Source organism: Curcuma longa, chromosome 7 (genome assembly GCF_044706935.1).
Source record: "Curcuma longa cultivar G26 ecotype Majalengka, Jawa Barat chromosome 7, ITB_CL_G26_1.1, whole genome shotgun sequence".
NCBI classification, from domain to species: domain Eukaryota; kingdom Viridiplantae; phylum Streptophyta; class Magnoliopsida; order Zingiberales; family Zingiberaceae; genus Curcuma; species Curcuma longa.
Window position 1 is genome coordinate 10450970 of NC_133867.1, and position 15050 is coordinate 10466019.

At 39.1% G+C, this 15050-nt stretch overlaps 2 protein-coding genes across 3 annotated transcripts; both read left to right on the forward strand.

Annotated features, from left to right (window-relative positions):
• The first annotated feature begins 564 nt into the window (after positions 1–564).
• On the forward strand, positions 565–7576 carry LOC141831900 (plant UBX domain-containing protein 1). The gene is made up of 7 exons (XM_074719317.1): positions 565–848; positions 1203–1305; positions 1504–1572; positions 1810–1883; positions 2720–2849; positions 4049–4153; positions 7099–7576. The coding sequence occupies exons 1-7, from the start codon at positions 828–830 to the stop codon at positions 7296–7298; spliced, it is 702 nt and encodes a 233-aa protein (XP_074575418.1). The 5' UTR covers positions 565–827; the 3' UTR covers positions 7299–7576.
• Positions 7577–10840: 3264 nt separating this feature from the next.
• On the forward strand, positions 10841–13911 carry LOC141831376 (uncharacterized). 2 transcript variants are annotated; one of them, XM_074718730.1, is made up of 3 exons: positions 10841–11127; positions 11345–12053; positions 12368–13911. In XM_074718730.1, exons 2-3 carry the CDS (start codon positions 11355–11357, stop codon positions 13697–13699), a joined length of 2031 nt encoding a protein of 676 aa, XP_074574831.1. In that variant the 5' UTR covers positions 10841–11127; positions 11345–11354; the 3' UTR covers positions 13700–13911. The 2 variants fall into 2 exon arrangements, with proteins under 2 accessions (XP_074574831.1, XP_074574832.1); XM_074718731.1 differs by having other exon boundaries at positions 11351–12053.
• The last annotated feature ends 1139 nt before the right edge of the window (positions 13912–15050 follow it).

Below are 15050 nucleotides of genomic sequence, written 5' to 3' on the forward strand. Positions count from 1 at the left end.
GCATCGGAGTGGTCTCGCCGGTCCCGCCGGCCGTCCATCTCACGGTGTCTGTGGTTGCAGGTCTTCAGGCGATCGTCAGCCAGTCTCAGCCGTTTCCGCCGCACCAGTACCCCTGAGGAAGTGTCGTGTGCGCCCAGAAGAGGTTCTTGACGGGAACAAATACTATTCTTATTCCATTAGTAATATTAATTTCAAATCACATTTAATTTTAAATCTATGTAGTATTAGCCAAGGCATTAGTTTTACTTTTGTATTCCGAAAGACCTGAGCTTATTTATATTATTGTGGGATGATTACGTTGATTATTGTGGATATTTAAGTTGTTAAAAATTGAATTTTGATAAAGTTGAAATAATATTTTCTATTGTAATAATATTTCTTTATAAATGATCGTTGATATTAAAACTCTTTCTGTGAAGTTTATATTAAAAAATAAAAAAAAAATGAATTGTGATAAGAAGGATAAAGTATTTTAGACAATAAATAATTTATTTTTGGGGAAAAAAATTCCTTTCCCTTCCCACACATCCGTCCACCGTCCACTCCCTCCAGGTAAACAGAGCAGGAGACCTTGCCCTCCATCGTTAGTCAGGAGCTCCCTGCGCGCTCGTCCTCGACCGTGAGAGGCCTCTCAGCTCGCAGTTGTTAATCGCGAGACCCTTCCTCCGCCCTCTGCTGTCACTCGCAAAGCCCGCTTGATCCTTCACCGTGCGACCGCGGGATCCAACTGCGCCGTTCGCCTTGAACGCGAGGTTCCTTTCGCCTTCGCTAGTGACCCACCCTTTGCCGTCAACTGTGTCGCATCTCAGTTAGGAGCACCGATCTCGATGGATGCAGAGCAAGCCAAGGTCGCCTACTCCTCCTCTCTCTGGATCTCTTATCGCCGCTCTTTCCTTGTCTGATTTCGAAGTCTCATTTCTAGGGTTGATTTGTTTCCCCTTCTTTTTGCTGGATGGTGTTTGTTTAGGAAAACTTAGTTTTGCATGGCAAAGGCACCAAATTGATGCCGTAAACGAATAACATCCTCTAACGTGCGCATTGAAGCTTTGTCTCGAAGGAGGAAACTGCTTTTCTATCTTTGTAATGAAAGCATCTTGATGCTTATTGGACCAGTCTACTTAATGTCTGTGTGTGGCTAATTGCTACTGCAATGAATGTCGATTGACTGTACTTTTAATCTATTGCATAATTCATATTTTCAGGCTAAGCTTTTAGCTGTGGAGAAGGATCTTGGTCATGCAATTCGTGTTTTTACAAACGCTGCCAGTTCAGCAAAGCCGGACGAAGTTCTCCCTTCATCTACAGGTCTATCATGCATTTGTTTTGTTACTATGTGTTGCTATACGTACATGAATGCAACAAGAGCTCATTAAAGATTCTTCTTTAACAATCTGAAAATCTCTGTTAATGTTTAATAGTCTCTTTCAAATAATTATAATCTTTGACCAAGTGGATTGCAATTTTTTCACATCACATATTAACTGGTAATCAATCTATGTGCAGAGGAACCTGATGAATTTTATGAATTTACACCAGATGACTATTACCGGATCATGTCCGATAGAATTGGAGGTAGTGTTCATTGTTGTTCATGTAATATGCATTTGGAGCTTAACCTAGTTTGAATTATTAAATTTCACGGAACAATTGTATGCTATCCATTTTTCCTAAATCATAGGACAGAATAGTTGGACAGGATCAAGTTAACAAGCTATAGAAAATTCTTTTGTTTCCAACCTCATATTTTTACTCAGTTGATAGTTTTTGTGTTATCTTCTTTTAATAAATATTCCTCTGCTAACTCAACAGCGCAATCACAAATTCTTAAGACCCGCAAAATGAGAGAGGCAGATGCCGCAGCCCGTAAAGCAAAAATAACCAAGGTACAAGGGCTAACTGCATTTACTCTTCTTTTGAGGTTCTTTAATTTTTTTTTTGTTGAACCTTGTAATTCATATTTCCTAACTGTAATTCATATTTCCTATTACCTAGTAATTATAGCCACCATGCTATTTCACTTATCTGCTAAGAGAGAAATGAACCTTTTTTCTGCTGTCCTTTGTTTTTTATGTAATATTTTATGCTCTTGCAGAAATTCACTTCTAAATAACTTTTCTCAACCAAGCTGAACTTAAATATATCAGAAAGAAAGTTATTGAAGAAAGTAAGTTAAAAGTAGTTTTTAGCAATGCCTAGATATGCTTATTCAACAAGTAAATAAAAATAAAAGTGTGCTTGCTGACGGATGTGGGGAGGGGGGGGGGGAGGGGGCAATCATGGGTCTCTAGAAGGAACTTAACATTCTTCTACAGATTTAAACTTAATATATTAATATATTATTTTACCCAATCTTTATCTCAAAGATATTATAATCCTGTATCATTTTTACATATTATTTAATATGGATTCAAAGACATCTTGTGAATATACGATTATGGATAAACAATAACAAATATTTTATTATTTATATGTTTATTATTCAAAAAATACCTTTAGGTTATTGATATGTATTTGTTAATAAGTAATTGTAAATTATCTTATTAATTATATTATGTAAAAGTATATTATTATTAAATCAAAGGCTCAAGGGATTAAAAGGCGGTTCTAGGTGGATTGCCCAGTATCTAGTGCCTAACATAATACTAAAATAGGGAAGAGATCCAAATTAAATTAAGAATAACTATATATATTTAAGAATATCTTTGAATTTTTCTTCCAGGCTGTTATCAGGGTTCGTTTCCCAGATAACTATATTCTTGAGGCAAAGTTCCAACCAACGGAGACTCTCCAGAGTTTGATGGATCTTTTGAAGAAAGTAGTTGCTCATCCTGATCTACCATTCTATATATGTAAGTGATCTTTTTGAAGCATAAATAAAGTGTTGTATAAAATATGAGTGATAGATGTCTTAGCAATTTTTTTGTTTCATGTTATTCACTGTGATCTATCCAAATTTAGTTATCCACATGATTGATCTTGAGAGAGAATTTTTTTGGATAAAAAACAGAGTATTGTCCACTTGACCAGCTAGGCATGCACACATTGTAGACGATTGGACATAGGCTACAAATAATATCTTGTAGACCCTGATTCATTAGCCATTCCTATTATGGTCAGAGAGTTAAAATTAGCTAGCTAACCACTTATAACAAAAGCTTGAGATGCTTAGGAAAGAGATTAATTGGTATATTTGTACTTTTAACAGATCACGTTTGGGAGTGCAGATCAGATTGGTCCAAGCCTAACATGTTGGCTAACTCAAATTAACTAGGAAAGTATATGTTATATTGTGACTGACAGGATTTGAACATTCAAAACCTCATGTTCTGATATCCATTTGAAAATTTTAAAAAGTAAAGATTATTCTAATTAGCTATATAACTGAACAATTGCAGTGCTACGTGAAAACAATAAGGGTTTCCTCATGCACATCGTGTTATTATTGTTAGATCAAATTGCTTAATATTCTGACACAACAAAGTTTCATCATATTTATTTTTAGATGAGATATCAACTGGACATATGTACAAGACTGAACATGTCTGTTTTCTGAAGGTTGTTGAACACACAGACCCAAAAGGTTTTGGCTTTTGCAAGCCAGAACATGTCATTTGGCTTTGCTTGAGTCATGAACATCACTCATCCTCACATTTCTCCCTAGGTTTGTTAGTAGGGCAATTGTTCAGTCCCCCTAGCCTTCATTCCACTTATAATTTAGTCCTTTTTACATAAAACAATTATTAGGCTTTGTCGATTGAATGAGAATGAGATTTTAGTCTCACTAAGATAACTTTAACACAATTGAGGGAATTCTTGTCCAAACATCTCTTTTGCTTCCTCTTTGGACAAGCATGTGATTCTTCTGCATGCCATTATTGTTTCATAATTGTTTGTACTTTGTAATTTGATTTCTAATTTAATTTATTACATTGAAATGTTCAACAGAAACAGTTTGAGTGAATGCCATCTTGGATTATGGTTTTTTGCACAAATGATTTAATATTTGTCCATAGAAGAGGAAAGAATCTTACTGATTATTTTGCTTCAGATACCACTCCTCCAAAGGAACGTGTTAAAGATACATCAAAGGATTTCTACTCGGCTGGCTTCGCTCCAGGAGCTATTGTCTATTTTTCTTATGATCTTCCAAAAGGTTTGTCTTTGTTACTTAAGTGAGTTAGCTAATTGATAGATACTTCTGATGAACAACAAAGAAAAAGAAAATATATGGTTGTTCTTATATAAGCTGTCTTTTTTGCATAGAAGCTAAAGTTTACTAATCAAAATTTAGGAATTTTACAAACAATTGTTAATGAGAAGGCTAATAAGTGGTAGTTGTTTCAGTATGTACAATTCAAGGTGCTAAGTACGGATAGGCATAGGTTTCTTTGTAAGTGATGTCTGTTGATTTTCAGATATTTTATGATTTTTTTTATTTTTTTACCGAATCATGTTTAAGGATGTATAAGCAAAATTGAAAAAATAAGAATAATATTCTTCTCTTCATACTTCTTATTCTCTCTTCTCTATGCTCTGACTATGCAATATAAGTCTTCACAACTATCTTTTTCTTGTAAAAAGGTTCAAATGTCAAATTAGGCATGGATGACATCAATACTAACAAGGTTTAAAATCTCAAACTGTGGTTTTAGTCAAGGTTTCAGCCTATACAGCCAACTTGAGATGTGCTACTTGTGCCAAGTGTTGGCGCCAGAAACTTCCTAAATGCTTACACCAGAAGAGGAGATGAGGAAAGGAGAAGAGGGAAACCCACGGATATATCACAAGGAGGACCCAGAGGTTGCCTTGAGTGACAATAAAGTCAAAGATGGTGGTGACCTTTGCATTGGAGAAGGGCGATGCCAAGCAGGTTAGAGGGTATTGGATCGCATTCATCTTGTGAGCTCCCAGAAGTCACACTGAAGGCCATGAGAAAGTTGTGTGGAGGAGAAATCTTAATCCTTGGTATGTGGCGAGACTTCAAAACTTATCCGAGAAGTTTTCATGGACGACGAGAAGTTGTAGCTATTGCTGGTAGTTGTGTGGAAGTCTCAAGAGCTTGTGATATCTTTGCCAACCTGAGACAAAGATGCCCTTCATCTCGAGCTAAGCTGTCACTGATTTTGGAGTTATGTGGAAGCCCTTGTCGTGATGCAGAACCTTGGCCAACCTTGAACAAAATTGCTGCTGTCTCAGGACTCTTGGAAAGTCGCTGCCATCATCACAAGGTGTTGTTGGGTGGGGTTTTGCTATCTCGAGGTTGTTCCATGTTGATCGGTGCCAGAATGAGAAATTTAGCCTATGCTAACTGGTACAAAACAAACTTCGATATAATAATCCATTCATACAACATAGCATGGACATAATAACCTAGTTGAGAAAAAAGAAACAAGTCAGCAATATCCTTCAGAAATTAGTTTAGAAACATGATCAACAAATCAATAACAGCATTGTCGACCTCTGCTTCCTGCATTCCTATAACCACTTGCACTCATCATCTTTATGGCATAGAACAGGTGAGAAAATAACATTTTTATTATATAGATTTGGAAGAATCAAGAATGTGCCTTAAGAATAAGCCACTAAGGTGACACCAAAAATTGAAAGAACCATAGAATTCAGAACATAAAACAAGAGGATAATAATAGCACAGTATACCCTATAAATAGTTATTTTTAATAAGAAAACAACAGCAGAAAATTGTGGAAGAATTGGAATATTGAGAGAGGAGAGAAATTTGATAAGAAGAGGGAAGAGATCCTATACGAGGCAACAACTCAAGCTTTCTGCATAAGAAATGATGTTGGGAGTTTTCTCAGTAAAGAAGTGTAGCTATGCTGGATATGTGAAAGCTCATGAGAAATGAGAGGGTTACGAGATAAAATAAGCTGTGCTGGATATGTGAAAGATCATGAGAAATAAGAGGGTTACAAGATAAAAAAACAGGTCACAAGAAATTATTATTCCATCTGTTGTTTCCTCAGTCCGCCTGATTTTGGTAGACCAAATACAAGAGTTAAATCAGAATCTTTTTTCCTTGGTGTATCCTTCCTAAGTTATCTATCTTTCCAACCAATCCACCGAAAGGATGAACCCATGGGTCTATTTATCTAATCATTTCATACCCGACTTATGATATGGTCTTGTTGCATGCTTTTTATTGGTCAACTAAGTCTCATTGTTCATATGGTTGTATTGTATGCAGTGGTGGTACTTGTGCTAAGGCTGCATTCTGTTGAGACTATGTTTGATTCATGTGTTGTCTAATAAAATAAGTATTTAATCCAGTTAGGAATGGTGAAAATTATCTTTACCTACCTTTCTTTTTGATTGTGTGGCATTTTGCCAGGTTTAGCCGGGGAAACTCCCCAAATTTCTGATGACCGAGAAACTGAAATCTTGCGGCAATCCAAAATACTACAGTCGTTTTTGATAACTCTAGAACATTGTGTACATTGCTGATATTAGAATCTGTTGTTCCTGAGATATAATGGATGTTTTATTTTTTTCTTAGTAGTACCGTTACCTCGTTTCCAATCCAAACCTCACATTTTCCTAATTTGAAGAAGAAGAATATGATAATGAAGTTATCCATCAGAAATGTTTTTTTTTTAAATCCACATCTTTACTAAAATATTCATGCATGCATAAAAAGGACTCATTATTTTGATTCAATTTTTTTACGCATGGGAATCTGGGATTAGTATAATGATTGAAGATTATATTTTGAAGTTGAATGATTGTACATGGCATATGATACCCTCAGATTCCAAGGGTATTGAGTGCATGTAACTTATCCTATATTTTTGAACGAGACAATCCCAAGACATCATCTGACCACAGTGAATTTGTATGACTTTCCAACTTTGTTCTGCACTAGTTTTTGCATTGCTAGAACACTAACACTGTTGTACTTTTATTGTCTTGCAAGTTATATTGTCATTGTATCGTAAGTTGAAGAACATTATCTAGTAGTCATTTTTGTCATCATCTAAATTTGTTTGCTTAAATAATATAGAACTTGTGAGCACTAATGCACCAATTATCTACCCAGACACTTGTATTTTTAGAAAATGATACCTTGCATTTTGTTTACAGATTTGGAGTCTGATAATTCAACGGAAGGGCCATATCTTCGTGATGACATCATTTCATTGAATGGTTTGGATCTGACTACTGAACAAGCAGATCCTGTTCATCCTGAAGAAGAGCCAAAAGTAGTGCAGATTCCATCTCCTGTTCCCGATCCTAAGCCACCTGCAAAGAAACCAACCAAGCCTAAATGGCTTAAGCTGTGAATGTGGTCCTCAGATAATTCTGTACTTATCCTTCCTGTTGGTTAATGAATGAAGAATCAAACTTAACTGTGATTTTCCTCTAATCATATTAGACAATGGCTGATGAACCATGTTCCAACCAAACCTGAAGGCGGTTGTGCACTGTCAACACCCCGAGAAATTAGGGGAAAGTCTAAAGAATCATTCTAACTTGTACATCCTTATGATACCATATGAGAATCATTGTTGTTTCTGGTGATACTTGTTGATTTATGGTTTACTCTTTGTGCTTAGTTAAAGCCTTTGCCGGAGAATCTATCTTCACAGCTTCCCTCCATGAGTAGAGGAGCTGAAGGACCCTTTCTTTCTTTGTCGATTTATCCTTCAATTTAGTGCGACATGCATGCTGTTGGAAATCCTGTGATGTTGTGTTTGATAGAATGCCTTTCTAGTTTTCCTTGCCATCTCCATATCGTGGTTATTGTTCTTTTGTGCAACCTGACTGTGGCACAAGAGCTGCTTGAACAATGGCCATTAGCTAAGTATTTGTTAAGTGATAATGCTATCTACAACTTTTCTTTTCATGTTTAGGTTGTGACAGGGGAGTAGATACTAACTTTTAGGCTAATTAAATCGAGCCAATCAAGCCGACAACCGATAATTATAATCGGTAAGCTACAATGTGACATCTTATTGGTTCAATCTTCACTCATGGCATCTGGTGAAACATCATGCTCTCTGGTGAGTGACATCTCCTCTTTCCATTTTGTGGAGGAAACAAGTTGCACCTCAAGGTTTGATAGATACTCCAAACATCTCCTTTCCTCTTTATGTCTTTCTCTTTTCCCGCATTTTTGTCGTTTCGATCTTTTGTCGATTCTCCCTGGCGATAGCTAGGAGTTTATTAGTGATCTACTATTCAGTCTTTGCATCTCAACCATCTATCAGAGCTAAAAAGTTAGGAGACAAAGATAAGAAGAAGAAGATAAAGGGATCTTGGCAGGCCATGCCATGTGCTCCCAATTTAAAGGTTGCATCAGGACAATGCATTACTCACCTTCTATTCTTGCAAAGTGAACCTCATACCTACATCATTTTCTCTAGAGCTAAATTGAAAGCCATGTTCATGCCCACAAAGAAAACTATAACCTTGAATGTGTTTGGAAGCCATTGTTACAATAGAAATTGTACTTTTGCTCTCAAATTATATAAACATAGAATTCTTTTAAATAGACTTAAGACTGACTGAACCATGTTATACTAATCTTTCTTTTTCGAATATTTTGTGTTTGTCCTCGAAGACATTATCCTCGCGTGCACATAAGATATTCGATGTAGTGCTTATGCCATTGAAGATGAAGATTTTTGTTATGGAGGTGATTCCATATCTATGTGCATTGACTTTGATTTAGAGAATTTAAGACAATAGATTCAAGTGAAAATCTCATTGACAGTGATCCTATAGGTGATTTTTGTCGATGCCAACAAACTTTGCTAGAGCAACTCAATTCGAACAACAAATACAAATGCCGATTTCTCTTGTTTTGATGGTGTAAGTTAGAGTATACTAAACTATTTGCATTCATAAAGAACTTAGTTATTGCTTCAATATCATGGCATGTGAAAGCCACTTTTTGGTGTTCACTTTATGAGCATGTGCCATTTGATTCCTCCTTTTGTATGCTCTTAAGCATAATTCAAATCTCAATTGCCACATGTTTATTCTCGAGTCGAACTAAACCTTTCCTCTAAATACTAAACCTAATCGAAAATTTTAATTTGGTTCGATCAATTTTTATTCAAATGGATTCTTTTGATAGTAGAACTAGTCAATTTGTTACCGCCTTGATATCCTATCAATTGTCATTCTCTTGAATTGATGTTGCACCTTCTTGATGCCCTAAAATGAGCATATATATCCACCCATTGAGACTCCAAGTGCATTGATTGATACATGTAGAGGAATGCATTGATTGATTAGGGGAAAGAGACTTGTAGGTTGAGTTTTGATTTTTTTTTTTCCTTCTAATTTATGATTGTTTAATTTATGTTCTTAATGCTCATGAATTTGTGTAATGAGAATGAATTTATTAACGTAGAGAAAACTAGTTTAAATAATTCAAGATACATTTAATTCTATTTGAGAAAAAGTTTTGAGTTAAATAGTAATGGAATCTTCAATCTAACGTTACAAAGAGATCATGATTAAGTGCTTATTCAAGTTTATGTAAAGAGTTTTGAGTTAAATAGTAATGGAATCTTCAATCTAAAGTTTCAAAGAGATCATGATTAAGTGTTTATTCAAGTTTATGTTTCAATTTAGTTGCTAGATAAGTCCATGATAGAGAGGTGAGTAGAGGCTGACTCATGTAATACCTTCTTGATATGGCGGAGCGATGACACTCATCAAGAAATATATTATCCCCACATGTCATGCGGGATAAAGTCATAAAGCCGGTTCATCTTTAAGATTAAAAAATCTTAAAACTGTTTTACCCGAAGAATAAGAAAAATATCTCAAAATATTTCTTAAACGAATATTTCAGAATCTCTCTAAAAAACTGAAACAGATATTTTGGAATATTTCTTAAACGAACGTTAATATTTTGGAGATCAACTACTACAAAAAGGTGGCCCATACCTATGGGCAGAGGTATACACACATCAACCCAAATTTTTCCAATCCTTTAAACTCCTTTCTCATACAAAACTCTAACTTGAGCGTTGAAGTGACTTACCGAGACTCACCTTTGACGTCATTTTAACTCTTTTTTTTTGAGTGTGTTTTTCAAGTCCTCTAATCTCTCTCGGCGATTCTCTTTGAGGAACGTGCACGTCAGTAGTTCTGAACCGGTGGTTTAATCATCGATGGTGTATTGGCTGAAACACTTCTTGGCTTGGTTAGCATGGTTTCCACATTGTACACCTTTTGACTTGATTGACGAGAACCTGTGCTACAAGTAAGGCAAGTTAGACTTAGCCAGAGCTCAACAATATGCGAGGAGACCGGTCTGGCCCCACAAAAATTTTTCATCGACCACCAGGGTAAATCGGGAAGTGCACGCAGCGGCCAGCCCAGACGCCCAGCATCCTTTGATTGCACTCCCCATTTGAAAAAAAATTCCTATAAATACGCCGTAGCTGGGGATTAAACCGCATATACCTGAGTGACAACCTGAATATCTTACCACGGTACTATTACCCGGGGGTAACAAAGGCCAATTAGTTCAATAAGGAGGTGCTTCAATTATGTAAATATTAAAGACATCAATTACAATAGTTATAAAAAATTTATATGGTCGTTGTCACAGTAATAATAGCATCGTCCGAAATAAAGACGTGACATGATAATAGAGAGCCCATTAATACAAGAAAAATATTTTTTCTTCTATTTCTCTATAAAAAAAAGTAATCCAATTTTACAGTTAAGGCCAGAAAATAATTTTCATTATGTTCTAGGGGCAAAATAGAAATTGTCCAATCACGGAGCAAGCTTTGGAAGTTCCAATAACAATGTCTGCAAGTGTCCAAGAGAGAAGAACTCGAACACCGTGACCAGCCAACCAGTTCCTTCCACTGCTCCATGCCGCCTTTTTGGTGTCGATGACTCTGATGTGGTCTGATCAATACGTACATGGAGAGGAGAAGCCGGTCGCCATCATTATCTGCACTCCTCCCACTCAAAAGCTCTTCCCCACTTTTCCCTTTCCATGGCGGAGAGCAGCCTCTGCTTTCTTCGCCACAATGACCTATATAATGATGTCCCCGGGCAGTTCTTGAGTTCTTGCTCAGAAAGATGAAGGATTTCCAGTGGCATCTCTTGTAATCTTGAGACTTTTTCTCTTCACTGGTAAGGCATCGACCTAGTGTGTGTTCTTGGCATTTTTTCTCCAAAATTAGAGCTTTGCTGTTTCGAGATTGCTAGGGTTCTCTCAGATTGGAAATGCGTAGTTTCCTGTTGCTTTCTCTTTTAGTGCGAGTACCACTTTGTGAAAGTTTGGGTGTGAAATTAGGGTTTTTTATGCATCTGAGGCTCTTCGTGATAGAGAAGATTTACCTTTTCTTAGCTTCAGGTAAATGCCGGAACCCTACTTCCCGCTCCGGTGGGAGAGCACTGGGGACCAGTGGTGGTACGCCTCTCCGATCGACTGGGCGGCGGCCAACGGCCACTACGACCTCGTCCGGCAGCTGCTTCATCTTGATGCCAATCTCCTGATCAAGCTCACGTCGCTTCGCCGCATCCGGCGGCTGGAGACAGTGTGGGACGACGACTTCCGGTTTGTCAACGTCGCCAAAAGCCGATCTTTCGTGGCTCGAAACCTCTTCCATGAGTGCGACGGGAAGAACAGGAAGAACTCGCTGATCCGGGCCGGGTATGGAGGGTGGCTCCTCTACACCGCGGCCTCCGCCGGGGACATGAGCTTTGTGCGGGAGCTGCTTGAGAGGGACCCCTTGGTGGTGTTTGGCGAAGGGGAGTACGGTGTAACTGATATCTTCTACGCGGCAGCGAGGAGCAAGAATTCGGAGGTCTGTAGGCTGTTGTTTGATTTTGCAATGTCACCTAGATCTTCCAGTGGTGGTGGTGGCGGCGGTGGTGGAGGATTTGATTCCGGCTTTAGGTGGGAGATGGTGAACAGGGCTCTGCATGCTGCCGCCAGAGGAGGAAACTTGGAGTTCTTCAAGGAACTGCTTGCAGATTGCTCGGATGTATTAGCTTACAGAGATACTCAGGGATCAACCATCTTGCACACCGCCGCCGGAAGAGGCCAGGTTGAGGTCAGGACTGCTTCTACCTTGAACAATACCATATACATTCTGACAAATAGGCTTTGATCTTGTTCCAGTGTAGTTTTCTTGAATGAAATTTGCCAATTTTACCATAATTTGCATTTGAAAAAAAAAAAAGGTCTCTTTTATTCACTTGTGATAGATCTCAATCTCAAGACCATAACAATTAAGCATGTACTATAACAATTAAGCATTCATTACTCAGCTCTGTTCCACATTTGTTGAATCTCAAGAACTGCTTACTAAAACTACTACTGTCTACTAGAGATGTCACTTATGTTTACACAAATCCAATAATGCAGGTAGTCAAGGATCTGCTTGTATGTTTCGATATTATCGACTCTAGAGATACCCGAGGAAACACAGCATTGCATGTGGCAGCATTTCGAGGATACTTATCAGTTGTGGAGGCCTTAGTTGTGGCTTCTCCTTCGTCTTCCCTTCTTACAAATAATGCTGGTGATACTTTCCTTCATATGGCAGTCGCGGGTTTCTGTACTCCCGGTTTCAAACGACTTGATAGGCAAATGGATCTCGTGAGGCAGTTGGTTAACGGAACCATTGTTAATATTGAGAATGTCATTAATGAGAGAAACAATGATGGAAGGACTGTCCTCCATATGGCTGTCATTAGTAATGTGCACACTGATCTCGTTGAACTTTTGATGAAGGTTCGATCTATTAACCTTAACATTCGAGATAATGATGGCATTATGCCCCTGGATATACTCAGACAGCACCCGCAATCAGCATCTTCCGAGATACTTATCAAACAATTAATTTCTGCTGGTGGAATTGTGAACTCGAAGGACTACAGGGCAAGGTCAGCCATTGCGTTCCACCTAAAAATGCAAGGTACTGGAAGAAGTCCAGGTACTTCCTTCAGGATTTCAGATGCGGAGATATTCTTGTATACAGGGGTTGAGGCTTCTGAGGCTAGTGGAAGGCCTAGCTCATGCTCGACTGCTAGTAAGAGCGAAGTCACTCACATTAGTGCGTCAGATGAAAACCATGGGTTATCCGATAAGAAGAAACAAAATCCCATTAGCAATGCAGCGAGGCATCTCAAAATTTTATTCAGGTGGCCTCATCGGAAAGGGAAGGCACCTGAGATACACAATAAGTTTGGAGATGATGAATCATTGGAATCTTTCAAGAAATTGGTTGACAAAGAATATACTCCAACTCCCCTCCGACAACGCTTCTCCACAGCAGTACCAGTTATCAACAAGCAGCGAACTCTTTCTGTACGAAGTTCTGCTCCAACCCTGAGTTCCACAACTAAGAAGAAACATTCAGCAACTCTAATGCGAGGAGTGTTTCAAACCATGCCGCATCTGGCTACTTCCGCGCATACTGCCCCAGGCTCATTTTCTCGGACATCAATATCATCATCTATGATGAAGAAAGAGAAACGAGTATGTTTGGATAGTGAAAATGATGCAGCTTGTTCAAGTTCTGTGATAGATTGCAGTGCACCGGTGGATACTGTAACTCCGAGAAGTAGTATTGTAGATATTCGACTGATGAACCAGTACTTCTGCTTCGGGGCACAGGATTTAGCAACAGATGAATCAGGCAGCGGACAACAATCTAATCAAGAACCCAAGCCATCACTTATATCAGTGGCATGATTTACTTTAACAGGAAGCTTGAGTAATAAGATCTTTTGATCACAGCAGATGGATAGATTGATGCAGCGTTGTGCAGGTAAATTAATATGCCTCTGCAGTGTGTTTTAAGTTTGCAAAGTGGGTTTGTTTGAGTTGATCTGTTCTTAGCTTCGTTTGGTCACCTGTATTGCTGATAATAGTTGGAGTTCATGTAGCCCACCTGGCTGTCTCTAGAGCCTTTTTAACAAAAACTAAAAGAAACCGTAACCTGAATGTTTTTCTCATGCTTGTAGTGAATTTGACATACAGATTGGAAACTGAAGAACTATTTTTGCCCAGTGCATATAATTTGCTCAAGTACCTGTTGCCTATTAGTGTTCTTACTGTTTTTCTTCAAAGACATTTTTGGACATTAGGATCCTTTCTTGTCATCTTCTTTGCAAGTTCGTGTACTGCTGGGATACGAGTTGACCCACCAACAAGGATTATTGTTCCGGCTCTTTACCGACGACAGCAGAATCACCGGACAAGGGGGTGGCCGCGTCGCCCAATCCCGAGACCACGGAGGAGAAAGGACCTGCAGGGGGGCACTGGAAACACGGATTAGCTGGGCGCCGGGGGATCCCGGCGTGGCCACTCCGACGCTCAAGTCAGATCAACAGAAAAAGTGGAAATGTACCCCTCGGATTCAAGATGGGTTTGATGTCGTACCTGTGAGGTTTATATAGAGCAAGAGGAGGGGGCGATATCTTCGGATCTAGCTGCTTGGGATTGGAGGAGATGGCGGACTTACAGGATCCGCTGTATGAAAAGTTCTTCAGATCCGGCGGTCCTCCCCTACCTCTTATCTTCTTTGAAGGGTTGCGATTGACTGGAGTGCCTCTTGTGGATAGATGTTGCGAAGGAGCTTTGTTCTTTCTGCTTTGGTGTTATCTCTTTGTTGGGTGTGACCAACCTGCGGGGGTGAAATGTACTGGTGCGAGGCGCTCCTAGCTGGTATTCCTAGCGGTGTAGGTAGGCGGGTCCCTTCTGGCCTTCTTATGTGGGTTGTGGTGGAGAAGACCAATAGGAAACCCCTCCTCTAGGTAGGGCCGGGCGCCTACAGTTAGGCGCTGGCCCCTGGTACATGTCGGCCTCCGGTGTAGGTCGGCTTATGATGCGGCGACCTGGTGATGAGGTCGGCTTATGGTGCGGCGACCTGGTAACGAGGTCGGCTTATGTTGCGGCGACCTACTTAGGAGGTTGGCCTTTGGTTGTGGTTTTACTTCCCTGTTGGTTGTGAGGTATCAGGTGGGTCTGCAGGAGTTGGTCTGGTGTGTTGGTCCTGCCTTTGCCCTAACTGGGAGGTGGGTTAGGGGCTAGTATGCCTACC